General features: G+C 33.2%; 2 protein-coding genes across 2 annotated transcripts; one reads left to right on the top strand and one right to left on the bottom strand.

Annotated features, from left to right (window-relative positions):
* The first annotated feature begins 17,448 nt into the window (after positions 1–17,448).
* LOC111381744 (exopolygalacturonase-like) lies at positions 17,449–19,615 on the top strand. Its single transcript, XM_023005559.1, has 5 exons — positions 17,449–17,757; positions 17,893–18,207; positions 18,341–18,630; positions 18,722–18,938; positions 19,030–19,615. Exons 1-5 carry the CDS (start codon positions 17,596–17,598, stop codon positions 19,264–19,266), a joined length of 1,221 nt encoding a protein of 406 aa, XP_022861327.1. The 5' UTR covers positions 17,449–17,595; the 3' UTR covers positions 19,267–19,615.
* Positions 19,616–20,252: 637 nt separating this feature from the next.
* On the bottom strand, positions 20,253–21,197 carry LOC111381745 (RING-H2 finger protein ATL2-like). The gene has a single exon (XM_023005560.1). The coding sequence runs from the start codon at positions 21,149–21,151 to the stop codon at positions 20,363–20,365; it is 789 nt and encodes a 262-aa protein (XP_022861328.1). The 5' UTR covers positions 21,152–21,197; the 3' UTR covers positions 20,253–20,362.
* Between the last annotated feature and the right edge of the window lie 485 nt (positions 21,198–21,682).

Raw genomic sequence — 21,682 nt, 5'->3', positions numbered from 1 at the left:
CCCAATCAAGGCTTGCCAAAATTTGGTTCAAATTGGATTTGTAATCAACTAGAAAAAGGCAAACGAAATATTACCATAAATGGAAAAAAAAAAAACTAAAATTTGAAATTTGAAGGGAAAACATAAAATTTTGGCTACAAAATGCTGTGACCACAACGTGCATATCGAAAAGAGTTTTTTGGATTGTGATCATAATTGTGATTTTGATAATCGTAGCCAAAGTTATAACCAAATTACTAAAAACATGTCAAAATTGCCTCAATCAAGAAAAGTATTGCAATCACTTTCCATTTTTGCGCTGATCCACCATCTCATGGTATCTCAACGCCATCAACGTACTACCTGACGTCTTGACCTCACCTGATTCGGAACCTCCTGCATCATTTAGCTGTTCGAGCTGCAGAACCATTGATGGGGAGAACCCCCTTCTTTCTTCATCTTGTTTCTTGTGATTGTTAGGGCTTGGCTCATTTGGTCATTCCTCGATTGATTAAAATTCACTCCAAAACATCTCCAAATTATGTCATCGACTTCCATTTCTCCCAAATGCCGATTTTTGTCCTCATATGTAAACAAAAGTAGAATTCCGCTTGAAAATAAATAATATAAAATACGTATAGAATTTACATGTGTCAGTTGATACACTTTAACGAGTCACTACAACAAAGTTTGCTTTTTACAATTCATGTAATAAGAAGTTCTTTACGGCATGCATGTGAACACCGTATAAAGCCATGTTGTAAATACTCAAATATTTTTACTGCATACAATGCATGCAGTAAAAAAATGGAATGTAGCCATTATTTCACTTTTTACGGCGTGCACTGACGTGTCATAAATACTCACTTTTAAATGCACACTATAAAAGACTTTTTTACCTCGTGCAGTCTCATGCCGTATAAAAAGATGATTTTTGTGGGTTTTCATTTAGTGCACGTCATAAATGTCAGTTTCATTTTTTAAAAGTATTTATTTATTTGATTACCAACAAATCTCTACTAATTAAAGAACTTAACTATATATACCAACACATATAATCATGTTTTCCATAATTTCAATGAACAAAAGTATTGAATGCGGTACCAAAATGTAGAATTAACCTACGTTATTATTGAGAACATCATTAGCCTAGTCAAAAATTTGATAGAGGATGTTTGATAGGGATTAAAATATTTTTTTTTGGTAGATTAGATAGAAGTTTTTGAAATGTGTGGTTAAAAAGTTGTGGGACCCATGAAAGATATGATTAATATTGATTGTTTAATTTTGACTAAAATTAAAATCGGATTTTAATTATAACTAAACATGGGCTAGTCATATACCAAAAGTATAGACAACTGCTCCTATTATACTAATTAAAATATTACAAAATAATCGATCCATATCGAAGTTTGATTCTTTCATCGACAACTTAGCTATCTCAAAAATAACCAACTTCTTGCACTTCACAAAAATAAATAATAAATTATAATTAATAAACCTAGACCGAGGATGCAAATAAAAATAATAACCATAATGGTAAAAGATTAAACATTTAACAAAAAACACTACATCAACCATGTTTTTGCACACTGTCCTATTTTAGAACTTCAACAATACACTGCATCATCACGTATTCATATTAAACCGTACTTTATGCAAACCTCATCAATATAGGATTGCATAAAAAAATTGCGAAATCGCAAACTGAATTAAATTCACTGGTGAAACCATTGGTTCGAGTCTACATGGACCCGTGGATTTTTCTCTCAAATCAAATCAAACCCTTTCAAAATGGTTTGGTTTTAGGTTTTGATTTCAAAAACTGCTCGAAATCGAACGAATCCGAATTTTTTTTTTAGTTTTTAATAAAAAATAATAATTTTATTAAATTATATATTTTAGATATAAATTTTTTATTGAAGTACAAATATATCTCCCAAATTGTCAAAGATGTATTAGCAATTCAAATATTCATGGTCACTTCGGAGTCGACATCTTCCATGAGTGTTCGAATTTTTTATTCCTTTAGGAGTTTATTGTGTGCAAAGATGTTTGAGGCCTTAATATGCAACAAGAATTGGTTGCAAAGTAGCAAGGAACCTTTAGTGCTTCGTCAATATTTGGATGACATAGATACGTAGAAAGTGACATTTATTTTCTATTATCAAATTTTGATATTTCTATGTATATTATTTTTTAATTGCTTCTCAATATCATTAATAAGGACTAATGAATATTTTTACATTGGCATATTATAGAGAGGCCAAATCATGGGTTACAACAGGGGATATTGATCCAATTATTATCAAATGAGATGTTAGATCGTAATTTTTATACTCCTGTAAAAGCCATTGGCCTAGTGCTAGATTTAAACTTTAATGATTTGTGGGAAAGTTGCAATAATTTATCTGTTACGGTACAGTACTTGGTTTAAAACAAGGTACATCTAATAATAAGTTTAATATCTGCCTCTCAATGAAATGCTCAAACGTATGCTATAAAATTACTGTTTAGAAATAAAGAAAATCCAAAACATTAGCAACCACGATATGCCACTGGTTAATTTTGGTCCGCCTCTCCCCATTCTAGATCCTTATCAGTCAATACAAATTTCCAGCAAATACATGTCGTGCAAATAAGTTTCACAACCCCGCAAATACATGTCGTTCAAATAAGTTTCACAACCCCGCAAGCTTTTTTTGACAATAACTCAAGCTCTAAGTTTGCAAGAAGTTTCTGATCACTCTATACTCTAGATATATGAACCCAGATTTGCCCAGAAAACTCAAAACCATTCACCTAGAACTTCTCAATATGCTCGTATACTAGTTCTGTTGGTTGTGTACTCAAATTAAAGAAATTGTAAAACATACATAAAGTGCATCAATAGTTAAATCTATGGGGGCTCAGAGTAGCCCAAATACTAAGCACAAGAACCTTCCTGAGAACAAATATAACCAGTAAACACAAGGTAACAGCAAGCTCTCTTTCACCAAAACTTTCAAACCTTAATCTGAAAATAAACAGTCTAGAATGAATCCCCTAACCATAGAAGATGCCCTATTGTTTTCACTTCTTTAGAGTGCCAAATCTAAAAAAATTAAATAAAAAAAAAAGATAACAATAAAGGAAGGAGGGTGTAGAATCAATGGAGAAAATTACGGAGAATAAGATATGAGGATAGATAAAATTGCATAACGTTTGTTGGGTTTTGATACCCAATGAATCTTGGGCTATGATGTAAACGTTGGAATTTAATTTCATAGGCCTTATCCAATGATGAATTAATTACCAACAACAAAGTTCAAAGGCTAGACCTGCAAACAATGTGGAATGTTAAAAGTCGTTTAAGAAATTAATGCTACTCACTATATATATATATATATATATATATATGTACCTATTGGATGGCTTTAAATCTTGGCTCATTTATCCCTATTATTAGCCCAACTAAAGCCTAATCTATTCTATATATATGTTGCTTTTGACCTAATTAACCATTGTGTGTGTGATTTGTGTGAGAAAGTGAGAGAAACGTGGCTGCCCTCTTAATGTAAAAATCAGCTGCCTTGTGGAGAGAAATATCCGTGGCTTTCCTAGTGTATTTAGCCTCCACTTTGTGCCTCTTACATTGTTTTTCTCGTGCCTTTGTGGTCTACAATTCAACACCGATATCTTGTCCTTTGTGAATGAGACTGAGAAGCAACCGAGGTGATTATATTATGGATTGTAGCCGTTTGGATTGGTTTTATGGTAGAGAAATATAACGTGACACTGAGCCAATAAAATATCATTTAGAAAAACTTTGGAGCAATTTTCCGCAACAACAATTGGTATAAGAGCTTCAAGGTGATGGATTTAGCTATAAAAAAGAACAACTGACTAGAAAAAGGCAGAATTGACGTAGAAAATACATCGAAAAACTATCCAGAAAATTGCCTAAAAATCAAACATATAATTGTAATTTTCAGCCAATCCAGAGACTTGGTGGTGAAACGGAGTCCCTAGTCAAGACACGCAAGTTGAGGGACAGCTAGACAGTCAACGCGCGAGGTGGTCTGATGGCGCATAGTGGCTTCGGCGAGGTGCACAGAGTTAATTTTGGTGATGGCGTTTGAAGACAGATTGCTCCTGGAGGTGAGGTGGACCTTGTAGGTTGTTCGATTTTCGTTTTGGATAGATTTGTAGTTCTGGATAGTTTTGCCCTTGCGCATTTGTCTTCTTTTTTGCTTAATTGGTTGCTATAGTTACTGGAGACTTTAGCCCTAAGTGGTAAATTAACATCTCTCATTATTTACGGGTTCATATTGATTTACTCTGATATATTGTTTTATACCATTCATAGCATATGGAAACATTAGAATTGTGGTTACCGTGTGTGGTGACCATTGCTTGTACTATAAATTTAAGAATTATTTGCTATATTTGAACTGTTGAATTTAATTTCAAGTTGATAATTGCTTTTCTGTTTTAATTGCCATTAAGTCATCGTGTAAGATTGCATTGTGAGAAACTGAATTTTCGTGCATATATTTGTGTTGTATTGATTGTTTTGTTAGAATACCTAGACTTGATTCATTTAAACATTCCCTTAATCCCGAGATCTCGAATTTCACGAAATTCTTGAAATCTAGAACGATGTATATTGTGGCCTTATGATTACTTTGTGTGATCTATTTATACACTTTGGCTGTTCTTTTTTTAAAAATGTCTTCATATTTCGAAGTTGGAACTTTTAATGGAAAAATGGATTTTTCAATTTGGTAACAAAAGATGAAAATGATTTTTGTTTAACAAAAAGTTTCAAAAGTTATAGATGGCAAATTTTTCAAATTTGATTGAAGCACAAAACGAAAAAAATGATGAACTCGCTTGCACTTCAATTATTTTACACCTATTCAACACTCTTTTAAGAAAAGTTAGAAAATTTAATTCTACTAAAGAACTTTAGAAAAAGTTAGAGAACTTATATTTGCTTAAATCTACTCCTAATAAGGTGTTCTTGCTTAAAATATTTTTCAATTTTAAAATGGATCCTTGAAAGGATCCTGTTAACAACTAGATATTATAACAAATTTGTTCAAGATATCGTTAATTATGATGAGAATATATTTGAAACATATAACGTCATTATCTTGCTCAGTTCTGTAAGTGACTCATACAGAGAAGTTAAGAATGCAAGATTAAGTAGGATAGGGACACCCTAATACTTGAGATTGTTATCAATTCTCTTAAAAGTAAAGAGATAGAAATTAAGGCTGAAAAAGAAAATAAGAGGAGTGATGAGTTACATATGATGAAATGTAGAATGAAGTTTAAGCAGCTGAATTTGGGTAGAGCTCAAGATAGTTGCGATTCGAGTAGTGACTCGAGTGGTGAGGGTGGTAAGAAGAAGGGTAAGGGTTGGAACAAGTTTGGTGGTAAGTGGTGTTATAATTGTGGTAAGTGTGAGCACTTTGTAAGGAAATGTCCTAAGAAAAAGGATAAGCAGGAAGGTAAGATGAGAGGTAAGGTGAATATGTCAATAAGGTCGAGGGATGATCCTAGTGAGGTTTATTGAGACTAAACATGTTGCTGCACGTTTATCTGTGTATAATCCTTTTTTTTTCATTTGTGTGATTGCTTAATTTTATTGCATGGTTATATGGCATTTAATATGTATATTTGTATGAGTTTGAGAGCAATTTGATTACTTTTGTAATGTGTTTGTATACATAGTAGGTTGGATGCATTAGCAGTAGAGAATAGTCTATAGAGATGGCATTTTCACTTTATTTCCCTATCTCAACCATTGGTGTCTATTGGTGATGTGGAGAATAAATGCCTAGAAGTACATTTGTGATATGTACCGAGATGACTATGACATTTGGATCACAAGTGGATATGTGATTAAATGCTAGAATTATTTATTTGAGAAAACCCTAATCAGGTGGAGAGAGAGAGAGAGTCTTCCATCACTTCTGTTAGGTAGAGACCAATTATCCACGTAGGTTGGAAGAAGTTATATGGTGATATAGGATTATTTTATAAAATTAGGATCTACGGTGGTTTAAAAGTTAGACATAAGTTGAGTGATCAGTTTAATGAGCATGGTAGGCGATGAGAAGAAATATGTGTTCTCAAAGAATAAGCAACACAAAATGAAATAGGAAAAGGGATGCGGGATATTTTCGTTGCGTCATTTATGCATTTGTTGTCTATATGTTGTTGATTAATTTGGTGTTAATATGTGTGAGCATATTTTTTGAAAGATCTATGTGTTATCATATATTATATCTTCATCGTATGTTTATTTACTTTTGATTAGTTACTGTTATAATCTATTTCTACTTGGGTTTTTTTTTATCTTAGCCTTAGTGAGTATATGGAGCAGGTATGATATGTGTTTCGGGTCTGAAACACGAGCTAAGATCTATAATCTCAATTTTATTGGGTGCCTTGATTATGTAAGTATTAACTTTGTGTCTTGATTGCTAGTAGATTGATTGGATTTCAAGGTGGAAGTTTGTTGAATTTTGATACCTAATGAATCATGGGCGATGATGTAAACGTCGAAATATAATTACGTAGACTTCAATCAATGATAAATTGATTACCAACAACCAAGTATAAAAGCTCAGCCGTAAAACAACGTAGAACGTTGGAAGTAATTTTAAAAATTAAAGTTATTCACAACCCATATATATTTATCTATTGAATGACTTTAAAGCTTGGTCCATGTATTATTATGGCCCAATTAAAGCCTAGCCTATCCTATATATGTTGTTTTTGACCAAGCTATTGTGCATGATTTGTGTAAGAAATTGAGAAAAACATGGCTGCCTCTTAGTGTGAAAATCGGCTACCTTATGGAGAGAAAAATAGGTGGCTTTCCTTGTGTACTTTCTTCCACTGTCTTTCTCGTGCCTTTGTGGCATACAAATCAACACGTGATCTTGTCTTTTGTGAGTGATTTGAGAAACAATAGATGTGAATATGTTAGCTGTGGGTTGGAGTCATCTGGATTAGTTGTTTGTTAAAGAAAGATAACGTAAAACTGAGACCCAAAACATCTTTTAGAAGATGTTTTGGAGTGAACTTCTGCGACAATGCTATTTGAATTTTTACACACAGCCGACGTCCAAGCCCTAGTTGTACATAATCTCTACCCACTTCGTTTATCTTCATTGACAATCAAAAATTCGTTTTTGACAGAAACATGGTTGGCCAAAACCAACCAAAAGACAAAAATATGACAAAACTATAAAGAAATAAAAAGAAATATCACCAGTTAGCTTGAAGTTTGACTCCACCACCCACAGATGAGTCTCCATTAAATAATAAACACCTTGTGATTGGAAAAAAATATTTTTGTGTCATTCATCTCAACTTTCTTTGGTTCTTTAATTAGAAATGGTAGTTATTAACTGCATAAACTAAATATATTCATATAAAATATTATGTATAGTTCAATAGAGTAATGATTTCAAGTTGTGAATTATTTAGACGAATCTTTAAACTAGATAAACAATCAAACATACAGTAAGGGAAACCTGACATTGAAACTATTAAGCTCAACAATAATGGTTAAATTAAACACTCTTTGCGACTAGCTGCGGTTGAGAGGTTTGGCTAGAAACTATTAGAGTAATGTTTTATTTGCCTATTATGATTTCTATGAGTCTCTTCCTCACTATAATCTATACTGGGTTGTCAACAAGGCTACATGAAGATATGGGCTGAAATGGACTTATTAACATCTATTTACGTTATATCCAGTAGCTCTTATGATCCATGGGAAATTCAACACTCACAACAGCAAAAGTAACATTTTAGGGCATTCATTTACGACGTGCATATAAAGCATGCAGTAAAAAGAGATTTTTTACGGCATACGTTAAATATGTGCCATAATAATTCAATTACTTAAAGTATTTATGGCATATAGTTTTGGCACACCGTAAAAGCTGAATGTTTATGGCATAATTCTCAAGCATGAGCCGGAAAAAAAAAAAAAATTTAACGGAAAACATGTTGCTCGCCATGATCATGTAAGATAAAAATGGATATTTACGGTTATACATGCCGTAAAAATGTTGATAAAATATGGCTTTTTACGACATGCATTTTTACACGTCGTAAAAAAAATGGATAGAAAAGAGGATTTTTGTGGCATGCATTCCAAATTTTTCCCCTTCTTTCCTCCTTTTCTTTCTATATATATATTTTTTTCCTTTCTTTCTCTTCTTTTACTTTTTTCATTTTTCATTTTTCTTTTCCTTTTCTTTCTTTTTCTCTCTTTGCTCGATAGTTCAATTTCTTTTCTCCTTTCCCCGTTCAATCAACCATTCAATCGTTCAACGTCAGAGAGCTATTCAATACCCAAGCCCTTTTCCCTTTCCATCCAAAGCCGTTTAATTAGCCACCAGAATTTCATCATACAGTGCCACTCTCTTCTTTCCTTGGTCATACCCAAGGCATTCAGGAGTTAGAGGTTTGTAGCCTATTTAATCCAAGAAAAACGAGTTTTCAATTTTGATAAATTTTTAACTTTTTATGCTTTTCAATTATAAGCCTGATTTAGTCTATCAGGATTGAAAAATTGGGGATAGGGTGTTGGGAAAATTGAGTGATTTATATGTAGGTATTTATCATAATATAATTAGTTAAATAATATAAACATAATTCAACAATAATATAACATAAAATAAAGAAGAGATTTAGAAAGCAAGCCTTAGGAATCATATCGAAGATGCTGTCCTAAAGTCGTGTTACCTTCCCTTCGTGCAGGTTCTTTAGACGCTATACGGCTCTAAGATAAAATCCATCTGACTCACAGTCGGTTCTCTTTCTATGCGTTCGACAATAAGGAAATAAGTGAACGAACCTTTATCAAGTTGTCAAAAAGTATAAGAATATAGTCTGAATTGTATAGAATGTTTACCTTCCAAGTTATTGTATTCTAGTTCTTATTTTTAATGAGATATAACCACTTTTTATATTGTATAATAGGTGTGGGTGTCTTTTGAATTTGAATCTCACTTAGTGATAACAAATTCCATTTGAGGGAGCCATAATGAACTAAGTTTTGAATTAGGTCCCTTCGGTCAAATTTCAATTGTTCCATACACAGTGTCGATTTAGGCTCTAGTTCATAGAGAGTAGCGGTGTTAATGACCATGCGCTCTAATCTTGATTCCAATAACATCTATAGGGAATAACCCAATCCCATAGCCACAGCCTCATGGCAACATAGGTGAGTCCTCTAAGGGTGCATCTGGCCTACATCTTACAAGAATTCTCACCTCGATATTCACTTAGGGTTAAATCCTTCCTAATATCACATTATTATTAACGTTGTATCACCATAGGGATGAGCATAAATAAAATAATGCTATTACAAGTTATGCAATATGAGTTGTTTCTATCACATTGCACTTTTTTCATGAGATCTCCAATCATAAAGGTTGAGTTACTTTCGGAGATGACTCCCTTATGAGCTTAAGCCCATCTCTCTCGATTATTTATGTATATCCATTACGGACTATAATTTATTCAATGTCCCTCTGGGACAATAATTTGGTAACATCAATTTGCATAGTTCTTGTTCTCCATTTGCACATTTGCATGTCATCTAAAACCTTTCCAAATATTAATGTTACATATTTAATAAGATAAACATATGAAATTTATAAATTGATTTCTAGTAACACATTTAAAGAGATACATCCATTCAACTATTGTATTCACGTGCAGATCTACAAATTATCTTTAACAATTTTCGATAGTCAATCTTTCAATTAAGAATAATAAACTATAAAGTGAAATTTTTAACACCCTCACATTTCAAAAATATATAGCTTAACTGAGTAAATATATAATCTTACAATTTATCTCTTTCGATAGGTTCCAACATTTTGAGGAGATGGTTGATGCACATGTTTATCAACTCCACACTTAATTCTTATTAAACAAATTCAAAAAAATATTTTCCATAACAACAAGTTCTAAAAAATAATTAATTATATTTAGTATATCGACCGAAGTAAGAGTGTGTCTAATCATGAAAAAGATTAAAACAATACCACAAATCAAATTCATATTCTCATCACATCCGTCTCATAAGATTTAAGACACTTGCACCATGTCTTGGAGGAAAATAAACATGCCATATAGGGAATTTGTGAACCAACTTTAAGGATTTAATTGACAATTAGATAAGTTTAAATTGTCGCTTAGTTTATTTGTTATATTTTATTTTCCATTTAAGCAAATATGCCTTCATAGTAATAAAATAAGCATTGGACACATAATATTTGCAATTTTGTACTCCAAATTAGCTAAACACCGTGTCAAAATTTAATTAGACCATAAACTAATTTTCAAATGTAGTAATCAAATATTTCACAAAAGAAATATTGCTGCAATTACGCACAATCACGTGAAATTCTAACAAATATAGAATATAGCTTGAATTTATCGTTTTACCCGCATTCATTTTAATAACTTAAAATTATGAGGGAACATATAAAATTATAAATTTAAATGCCAAATAATTATTTTAATTATTAAGATTTAAAGCTTTCAAGACTTAAATCAAATTTATTATACTACATGATAGTATTATCATATGTTATTTTAACGTCAAAATATGAGTTATATGTTTAAATTGAATAATAATAAAATCACTATTATTCACAGGAGTTACATTTAAACCTCTTATAAAATATCAATTCAGCGCGTTATTGAGGGTTAAATATTTTAAATAAAGGTTCATATGCAAATATGCAATTCAAACAACAAATTAGTAGGCTCATTAATTTTATCATTCCAATATGGAAATGGCATACAAATTAGATGTTGAAGATAGAAGGGGTTTCCAAATTAAAAGAAATCCAAAAGTTTTTTTTTTTCAAAAAAATGAAAGTTATCATGAAATCAAAAACCACTTTTTATTGGCTCGATTCCAATCGAATTAGAATAAAAAATTTTCCAAAAAAAAAAAAAAACCAAAAATTTTTTTTTTTTAAAAAAAAAAAAAAAAAAAAAAAAAAAAAAAAGGATAGCATTCAGCTAACTGCCGGAAAGAAAAAAGGTTGTTGATTTTGTGAAACCATTGGCAAAAGGAGAGGACAACCACCCTTACGTAATATCCTATCTTTCTGTTGCCTACCTTTCTTTTTAACCTTCTCTCATTCTCCTCTTCTCAAACTATTATTGTTGTATCCCCACAACATATTCCAACCTTAACGTCCTAATTCATCAAGCCATTCAATGTTTCCCCGAAGACAACTAAATTCCAGAGTTCGTATATAATGTTTTCAATAGCTATTTCAATTAGTGAAAATGGCTGTAATAGCTAGTTCTCCACATTTCATGTTCCTATTTCAAATTCTAAATATTAATATTCATTTTCCATATTAATGGAGTCATTACCAAATATTTCTCCTCTTCTCGACCACAGAACTAAGTTAACTCTACCCTTCCAAAATGGAGTCTACTACAAAACTAAAAGTAGAAACCCCAAATTTATCCTTTTTTAATTGTGGTAAGTTTTAAAATAAGATTAAACATTGACTCTTAAACGTAATTACAGATCAATATATCTTCCATGTGACTGTATTTTTGCAAACTGGGAGCTAACATAACCAAGTAGCCTAGCATCATATTTGGAATATAAATGGTAGACTATTATCATGAGTTAAAATGCGGGAAGCAATAAAAGCTTCATTAGCAAGATGCAGTGAATGTTGATAGTGCACCTAGTTACAACCAATTTGACAAATTTATATATGTTTTGCTCTCGAAAGTATGGCAGAAGAAAAACTTGTTGCTAAAAGGATATTTAAAGATTCATGCCAGATGAGTAACATAGAACCAAAAGAACCTTTACCATTATGTTCCAATATATCATAGTTTTTCCATTCACTTTTAACTAACCTCCCCACTTTAAGATATTTGCGAAATACTTAATCCCAAAAGCTGCCAGCTTACAATTCTAAAATTATATTGTACAATCTAAGAGAAAAGTTCATTCACACAAATCGCTAAATACGACTTTAAATTGTTGAGAAAATTGAGAGATTTTTGTGTAGATGTTTATCATAATAAAATCAGTTAAATAGCATAAACATAATTCAACAATAATATAACATAAAATAGAGAATAGATTTAGAAAGCAAGATTTGAGAGTCACGTCGAAGATGCTCTCTTAAAGTCATGTTGTCTTTCCTTCATGCGGGTTCCTTTGCCACTACATGACTCCAAGATAAAACTCATATGGCTCACAGTCGATTTTCTTTCTACGAGCACGACCATAGGGAGATAAGTGAATTGAGTTGCCAAAAGTATAAGAATATAATTTGAATTGTATAGAATGTTTTCCTTCCAAGTTATTGTATTCTAGTTCTCCTTTTCAAAGGGATATAATCACCTTTTATAGGTGAAAATCAACCCTCACAATTAAATCATTAAAATAAAAGTTATAATATGAATTATGATATTTTAATTGAGTTAAAACTGGTTATTAAATAAAAATAAAAAATAGAAAATTAAATGGGTTAAATATTGAAATGTTAAAACTTTATTTTTATGTTATAACATAGGGGATTTGAATGAAGCCATTGATATGCAATTTAATCTATTTAGCTCAGATTGTAAAGATATAAGTTGAATTCCATTTCTTTGAAATATTATTGATTTTATGTACTTCTTTTGCTTTTTATAAACTCTGTCATCTAGCAATATTAACAAATATATTTATACTTTGCAAGAAAGAAGCAAAAGTGCTGGTACATTTGAAATATTCGAGTGTCCCAGTTATTTCGCCGTCTGCTTATTTCTAAACAGAGACTTCCTTATCATTCCATGTCATGGATCTTCCATTTTTCATGGATACAGAGGAATATTTTTATATTTTTCATGAAATCCAGGGTGCCATTCCTTTGAGTTTTCCGTTTTAAGTTAGAAAATATTCTATAACACACATATGGTACAACACAAGATATGAAAGGTAGGTAAAAGGAACAAAGTTTTAACTTCAGAGATGTGAACAAGTTCACTTTTCACTCTAGTAACAGCACAGGAATAGAAGCAAGTTAAATGTTTGGCATGAAGATTTTATCTCAGGAGCCTAAGCTGCTACAATACACTATTAATTACTCTCAAGATAAATTAAACCAATTTTCACCTGCGACCAATGCAAACAAAAAAGAAACGCAATATAAAGCTAGAATCTGAACAAGGATTGCACCAAGTATAGAAGAATCTATATCTTCTATAGGACTTAATGTTATTTAATATTTGAGTTAGAAATATGATTTATCTCGATATTATCATGAATGCCAAAAATAATTTCAATTTTAGCTTGATAATAGGATGATCCAACAAGAAAAATAAATTACCACAAGAATATAACTTAAAATAAGCAATTTATTGAATTAAAGAATCATAAGATTTCATCATAATCTTGACAACAACAAATTTAGATGGATGTCATTTAAATGAACAAAGACGAAAAGATGAAAAAATAATAACTACAACCCCTTAATGTTGAATTTCTTCAATATCTTGAAATTGCACCAAAATGAAGGAAACAAGTGTCAAAATCTGCAACATGTGCAATCGGCTAGCTAAGATGGTCTGCTAACTTCGTGGCTTCTTGGTTCTTTGGGCGGTTTGTGGCTCGACAGCACAATTTTGCAATTCATTTGTGGCTTAGGATAGGCACCGGAGTTTTCGTATCGTTATGATTACTAAACCATAGTTTTAGTAATTTTTTCCCTTATTGGTACATGCTAATTTGTTTTGGGTAGAACTTAGATGATTTAAAAACTATTTAAAATCGGTGTAGTACAATTTTGGCTAGCTCTCAACCCATCAAATCAATGAGTTTTGATCGTTTCTTATATTTTGCTCTAATTTTACTATCTATAAAATAATTATTTTCAATAAATATATTTTCTTCAAAACTAACTTGTAAATAAAAATATATTAACTAAACATTATTTATAAGTAATAAATTACATTAAAATAAAAATAAAAATACTTATAAATAAGATATTACTAATTTCCTATTTTTGTTCTTAAAAAAACAAAAGCCTCTTTCTCAGATCCATTCTCTATCACACAACTGGAACAAAAATATCGGATGCAGCGATATAGAAATGTTTGGGGCATGAAGGTACACAATTTGATAGAAAGTTATGTGAAGGTGTGTTTCACGAGAGACTATTCACAAGATCTTGAAGCCGAATTGCCTTTGCAAATCCAAACACACTCACAAAAGAAACTTCATAAGAGACAAGAAAGCATAGCGAGATAGCAAGAACAGCAAGCCAAAAGGAACCTTAATGACCAATCACCACTAACAGACAAACTCGAAGCTTATGAGAACGCAGTAACCCAGAAAGATGAATAGAACTAAACTAGATGGAAGTTTTTGAAGAGAACCAATGACAAAGAAAGCGTTGATTTGGGATCTTATTTCAATTGTATCAGTCATTACATGCAAACAGAGCAATTTGTGACCAAGTCTTGAGCAAATCTAGCTTGCGATATAGCTTTATGCTTGGACTTAGGCCCCTAACTGATTGTGTGCCTATCTGCGTGGCTTACCACCCAATGAATTTCGTTCTTCCTAGTCCCTTAGGAAAGGGCAAGAAGCAATATTTAAAATGGGATAAATGGAGTGTACCATCACCTGTCTTTAGCAATCAAAGAAGCACTTTGATAAATACGTTTGATCTTGATCGATTCAATTAAGGTATTAGTGCTCTTTAGATAGTTTTGAATGCTAACCTCGGGACCCTCAACTTCATCTTATCCATGCCATGGAAGAACTTTAAGTTTTTCCTGTATTGTTTATGAAACTGATAACTGCTTCCATTAGCATGCCATACACACAATTCTATCTTGTTATCTTCTTCGATAATGGAAGGAATTTCTTTTCGATCCCCGAAGAGTCTTGACAAATGATGATTCAAACAAGATTCGGTATTTTTAGACGTCGTAATGCTCGGTTTCCATTTCGGTATTAGGTGTAACCAACCTGCTATTAAGGATATGGCCAAAAGATAAGTAACTATATTATAATTAAAAAATTACTTGAAAGTGAAAAATCACTTTTTTGTAAAAATTTTGTTTATAAAATAAAAATAGTACTAATGAGATAAAAATTCACTTATAAAATATAAAAAGTTACTTATAAGCAAAAAATTCACTTAAAATTATTTAAAAGTATAAATTTTACTTATAGGTAAAAAATTTAACTTAAAATTTTAAGTAAATATTTAACTTTATCTAATTTTATAGGTTAAATGTTAATTTATATGTAAAAATTACCTCTATGTAAAATATCATTTATGAGTTAAAAAAAAAATCATATAAGAAACTATATATAAACTAAAAAATTTATTAAATGACATACATATAATGTTATTCTTTTAAAAACTTTTGAGAACCCGTAGATAATAAATTATCAAGTATAAATTGAACAGATTTAAAAATCGCTAATAAAATCATTCAAAATCGATCCACTCATAAATGCTCAAAAGACCGATACTTTAAAAATGCTCATGACTAGTATGCCGAAACTTCCAAGCAGTCCCTTAAGATTGAGATGGCTCTACAATGAGCCTGACAAAGAATATGGAGGGATAGTAATTATAGAAGGTTTTAAGAAAGCACTGCATATGAATAAATAATTATTATTATTTATGTTACGTGTTTACACACTTGGGCAATTCACCGGGGCCCACAGCCAACTCATACCGAACCACGTGACACTCAAGTCGAGGTGATTTGCATAGCCGAGACCCACAAATCGAGGTCCACAGAAGCCTAGGCCCATATGTTGAGTCCCTTTGAAGGTGGACGAGGCCCTGCTGGCCGAAGCTCTGTAGCCGAGGTAGCAGCCTCCGAATCACAAAGCAACATCTTCTATAGACATTTCTCCAAGAGATCCTCTGCACAAAGATCTTACTTGAATGATTGATAGGACGTTTGTTATGAGTATAAATGTTAAGTCTTGTCACTAGTAGAGGCGGCTCTGTCGATCAATAAATGTATAGCATGCTAGGTGCGTCTGATGCCTACAATTTGACATGTAAATTAACCGGATGAGACCACGTGTACCCCGAACCAAAGGTCACGATCTAACTTGTGACACTATAAATACTTCCCCATGTACCCCATACAAAGGCTAATGCAAGAATCAATACAAGAAACCATACTTTACTCAACTCTTTCTTTCTTATTATCTTGCAACACAAACGAGTTCATACATATTTAGATACACATTTACAAATATCGATTGGTAATTATTGCATAATCAGTCTACGAACATCCCGCTAGATTTCGAACGTTCTCGTCCCGCGCCGTTGAGCTACTCTCACGCCCTTGATTTGTCCATTTTAAACCGTTCACGTGTCTTAGTGTATTGACTTTCGCTCACGTGCGCGCAGGTGGGTTAGACATCGGTTGGCAACATTTTTTTGGGGTCAACAATTTATTCTCTTGAACTGTACTACTCAATGAGCTATTAAAATTAAACTATATGTGGTGCTTTTGTTTTCGATCTAATGTAACAAACTATAATGTTGCTCCTTCTCTTGTTTATCATCTTTAATTTCATATAATTTGTTGTCGTTGTGACACCTCATTGTTTAGCCCCCCGTTTGGCCCCCATTCTCTCTCATTCTTTTTCTCTCTCTTATTTTTAAGTACATAATTTTCCATAAAATAATATTATACGCCAATAAAAAACTTTCCATTCTTTTTCAACCACACAATTTTCAAAAAAATACTATTTCAATCATTAAAATTTAGAAAAAATGAGGGCCAACGGGATTAGTACTAATGCCTACTTCTTGTTGTACCTTTGAGACTTTGCATTTGAGGATTGGTCTTCACTCACTGTTTTAATAGCCATTGACTTCATATTTAGCTCCCGTTTGAGCCCCATTATTTCTCATTACATTAAATTAAATTTTTCTTTCTCTTATTTTTAACCACACAATTTTCAATAAAATNCCCGTTTGAGCCCCATTATTTCTCATTACATTAAATTAAATTTTTCTTTCTCTTATTTTTAACCACACAATTTTCAATAAAATAATATGTAAATCAAAAACTTTTCAACTACTCATTTTTCAAAAAAATACTATTCATCTCATTATAATCTACAAATAATGGGGCTCAAATGGCCCCTTAATATAACAGACAGTATGCATTCTTGCCATTCACCAAAAAATATTGTAAGGGAAATATTAAAGGAAGTACTCTTGAAACAAGTTAAATGTGGTGATTCAAGTCCATCAAGTCCCCTCGAAAAACTCCTGTAAAATAGCCAACAAATTACATTTTCTAAGTTATATGAGAGACAACCAATATTTCTAACATGGAGGGACATCAAAAACTCCTAAATTTAGGCATCCTTAATATACGTTGTCCAAAGAGTTAGAAGAGTTTTAAACGACCCCATTTATAGGATTATTGCGGGCAATGTTTTTATTGCCAGTAAAAAGGGAGAAAGAAAAGAACATCCAAAGATAGCTCTTACCCTTCAATGACAAAATCTTGGGTAGGAGCAGATAATAATATATAAAAAGAAAGAAAATTCGGCCCTCAATAGCCATGGAGAGTGGAGCTAGAACAATCATAGTCCTCATTTTGTATTCGGCTCTATTCTCTTGCAATGCCGCAGGTGGTGGTAGCCGTCTAAGCCATGGTGGTGAAATGATTTTTAACGTTTTGAGTTTTGGTGCCAAACCTGGCCAAATACAAGAAAGTACACAGGTTAATTTCGCAATTTTATTAGAATTTTATATTTTTTTTTCCGCTCAAATTCTCTGTTTTTGCTTCTGCTACAATTTCAATTTCTCCAAATAGGTTAGCCATTTATTTGGTTTCTACTTATTTGTCCCTGTGCAGGCTTTTATTAAGGCGTGGAATGCAGCCTGTAATTTTAATGGGAGAGTCAGGCTACTAGTCCCACCCGGGGTTTACAGACTAAGTGAAACCACATTTGGAGGGCCATGCAAAAGCCAATCGCCCATAATTGTTCAAGTCCAAGGAACTCTTCAAGCAGTTACTGATCTCTCGGCTTACACGGGTAAGGGATGGATCTCATTCAGTGATGTTAATGGCTTAACGCTGACCGGAGGAGGCACTTTTGATGGGCAAGGCCGGTTCTTATGGCAATATAATGATTGCAAAAATAATCCTGACTGCGTGCACCTACCCGCAGTAAGTATTTCTTAATTTACAAACTTCGGACAACACTGAAATCTTATCTTTTATATTGTCTAGTGTTGTGTAAAGAATATGATGTTTCTTGATATGAAAATTGAATTAATTGTAACGTTTGTGTTTTGTGCAGTCTCTGTATTTCACCAAAGTGACAAACGCCAAAGTGAAGTCTATCAATATAATAAACGCCATGGGATTCCACATGCACATTACTAATAGCAATCTGTTTAGGGCATATAGACTCAGCATAACTTCTCCGGCTGATAGTCCAAACACTGATGGAATGCATATAAGTAGGTCGACTAATGTGAAAATCTCCCGATCCATCATTAAAACTGGAGACGATTGTATCTCCATTGGTCAAGGAGCAATAAATGTTACCATCAACCAGATAACCTGTGGCCCTGGACATGGCATTAGGTACATAACCTCGACAATTTCTTATCTTTTTCTTCCTTATTATGTGTCAAAAAACCGTAACATTTTGTTTTTTTGGCGCTGACAATGACAGTGTGGGTAGTCTTGGCAAGCTGCCAAAGGAATTGGACGTACAAGGGGTCATCGTAAAAAACTGCACATTGCAAGGTACAACAAATGGTCTCAGAATCAAAACATATCCAGCATCAGATCCAAGCAGGGCTTCGGGGATGCTTTTCCAGGATATAATTATGGGCAACGTTGAGAACCCTATAATCATCGACCAGAGTTATGGCACAAAATCAAGCAAGGTTCGATTTTATTTATCAATGACATAATTAAAAACAATATGAACGTTGATTCTGATTTGATTTATTCTTTTTTTCGGATTTCTTCGTACAGCCATCTCTTGTGAAAATTACCGATGTTATATACCAAAATGTACAAGGAACCACATCATCCCCAGTTGCTGTCAATCTGATGTGCAGCTCACAGGCTCCATGTCAAAACATCCATCTTAACAATGTCAACTTAAAATTCCAAGGCAATCTGAAACTTACTGCTGCTTGTGCTAATGCACAAGTAGGTTACAGTGGAATACAAATTCCACCACCCTGTCAGTCCGGTGCTTCTTCCTAATTTACCTCGATCAGCCTGGTATGTGCCTCTCAATTGTAAGTACGTAGAAGACTCGACTTGAACTCCCAGCACGTCTGGCGACCCACTCCTCAGTGGCTGCCCCAGGAGAAAAGGGAGCTGCAAAATGGGATTGAATAGACATATTAGTGATTACAGTTGGTACTTTTTGTTTTATATTAACCAGGCTTTTCGATTTAGGTAATTTGAAAGCCTTGTGCAATTATGTAGTGCAAACTTCAACTAAGGCGAAATAGAAGTAACAAGCCACTCTAGAATTTAATTCATATTTATAAGTAAAAGTTGCAAACAATTTATATCTAGAGTCAAATTTGGCTCGATTGAGTATCGTTACATGCCTAAATTTTAATATGGGGTTCAAGTCATATTTAGGGATGGCGATGGGCTGATCAAATAGATTTGACACTTTAATATTCGAGCTTGATTCGTCTCTATGGATGAGCCAAGCTTGAATGGATACGAGCCAATCCTGAGTTCAGCTCGTATCCACAAACTAGGCTTCATTCGACACTTTGACCGTGGGCCTCATGGGCCAAAGTCTACTCGTGAAAATTTTGAGCTCTACTTGGCTCATAGCTTGTCTCAAAACTAGCTTGAGTCACTCACAAATCAAGACGAGACCAGTTAAATCCACATGCTGACAAATGGCTTGGTCCATTTTTACCACTAATCACATTCAATCTTCTTATCAGACAAATTGTTTGTGGTTATTTATTTATTTATTTATTTTTTCCAGGCCATTATTTTTCTCATTAGACTTACACTGAACCAATTGTATTTCTAGTATTTTATCACCCATAGTCTTGGATGAGTTATTTTAACAAAATCTTAAAGTTTTTCATTTTTTCAAAAGTAGTCCGCAACCAGAGTAAGGTTTTAAGTTGTTGGTATTTGTGCTCTAAATTTCAAGAATTCTTCACAATAAAAGCAAATGAAGCAAATGTTTTATAACAAATTATTATCTGATATGTATACAAACTAACGGGGCTCTCAAATGGTTTATTCCAATTTTAAAATTTCAATACGGTTTAATCTTAGTGTACGTACTCGACTCTGATTCTGAATGAGCTCATTGTGTTCATGCTCCAAGTTCAACTCTTGGACCATGGCTCGTCTCGATCCCACACGGTGTCGTGCTACTTGTCCCATTGAGAGATTTTTCGTTCATGCTTAGAATCCTATTGAATGATAACAACCGAGTCACAGGCGATCTCAAACTGTTACTCGAAGATGGTCTCAGTTCGAACTCAGTTATCCTCGGCACCTCTATAGTCACCCCCAACCCCACCATATCCAACCCTTTTCTTCGTATGCCCAACGAAGTTATATTGTCAGAACTCGAGCTAGAACACGGTTCACATCCATTCACGACCGGTCCTTCAGCGTTGAGCACAACCTCTACCTGAGTCTTCTCCAGTTGACGAACCGGTTCGACCGTAGACCGACAAAGAGGACACGTAGAATGAGAATGAAACCACATATCAATACAGTCTGTGTGAAAAGAGTGATTACATTTCGGTAAAAGACGGGCCGATTCTGTTTCCTCGAATTCCGATAAGCACACTGCGCACTCGAGCTTCTCTGGGCGAGTCTTGGAGGAGTAAACGAACACCGGAAGTGAATTCAAAACCGCCGGCTCAAGGCCTTGGTTAATAGAGGCGGCTGCGTCAGTGTGAGACACTATGTGAGGACGATAACGGCGTAGGCGGCGGCGCAAACGGAGGTTGTAGCATCTTGCATAAAGATGAAAACCCACCATAAAAAGCACCACAGTTAACAGTACAGACAGCGCAAACAGCATGATTTTCCCGCTCAATGCAATGCCTTCTCTATTTTCCCCAGTTCCCATACGTAATTGAGGACCCATGAAATGAAAAAAAAGAATTAAAAAAAAAATCTGGAAAAATAAATATTTTAAGAATGCTAGCAGAAAAGATTTTTTTTCAAGACTGAACGAGAATCTCAGAAAGTGGTGATTTTTGTAGCCAAAAGAAAAGGTGAAGCAGTAGGTAGTTTCTTGAAGGTGGCTCCATTTTATTCAATCAAACTTTTAAAATACGCTAAAGTTGACGCGTGATTGTGCAATAACAAAAAAAGAAAATACTATTTGTATGGCGGATTGGACACTCCTGAGAAGATTTCGGTGTAAACTCTCCTTTCCTGTCAAACCCTATGTACATATGGCATAATCCTAAAAGAAATGAGATCAAAAAATGGATCTATGTCATTTACAAATGTATTCAGCGTTATGAGCTCAAAATTCTGCTATCACTATTAAGGGTATTTCCAAATAATCTCGTTCATTAGTTATATTAATATAGGATCAAAGCGATTTTGGTCACATTTAGCGTGACTAAATCCATCAATAGTCACATACACCCATACAACTAAATGACAT

The sequence above is a fragment of the Olea europaea genome, unplaced genomic scaffold (genome assembly GCF_002742605.1).
Source record: "Olea europaea var. sylvestris unplaced genomic scaffold, O_europaea_v1 scaffold2363, whole genome shotgun sequence".
Taxonomy (NCBI): Eukaryota; Viridiplantae; Streptophyta; class Magnoliopsida; order Lamiales; family Oleaceae; genus Olea; species Olea europaea.
Note: the sequence above shows the minus strand (reverse complement) of the source record. Positions and strands in the feature narration are given on the sequence as shown.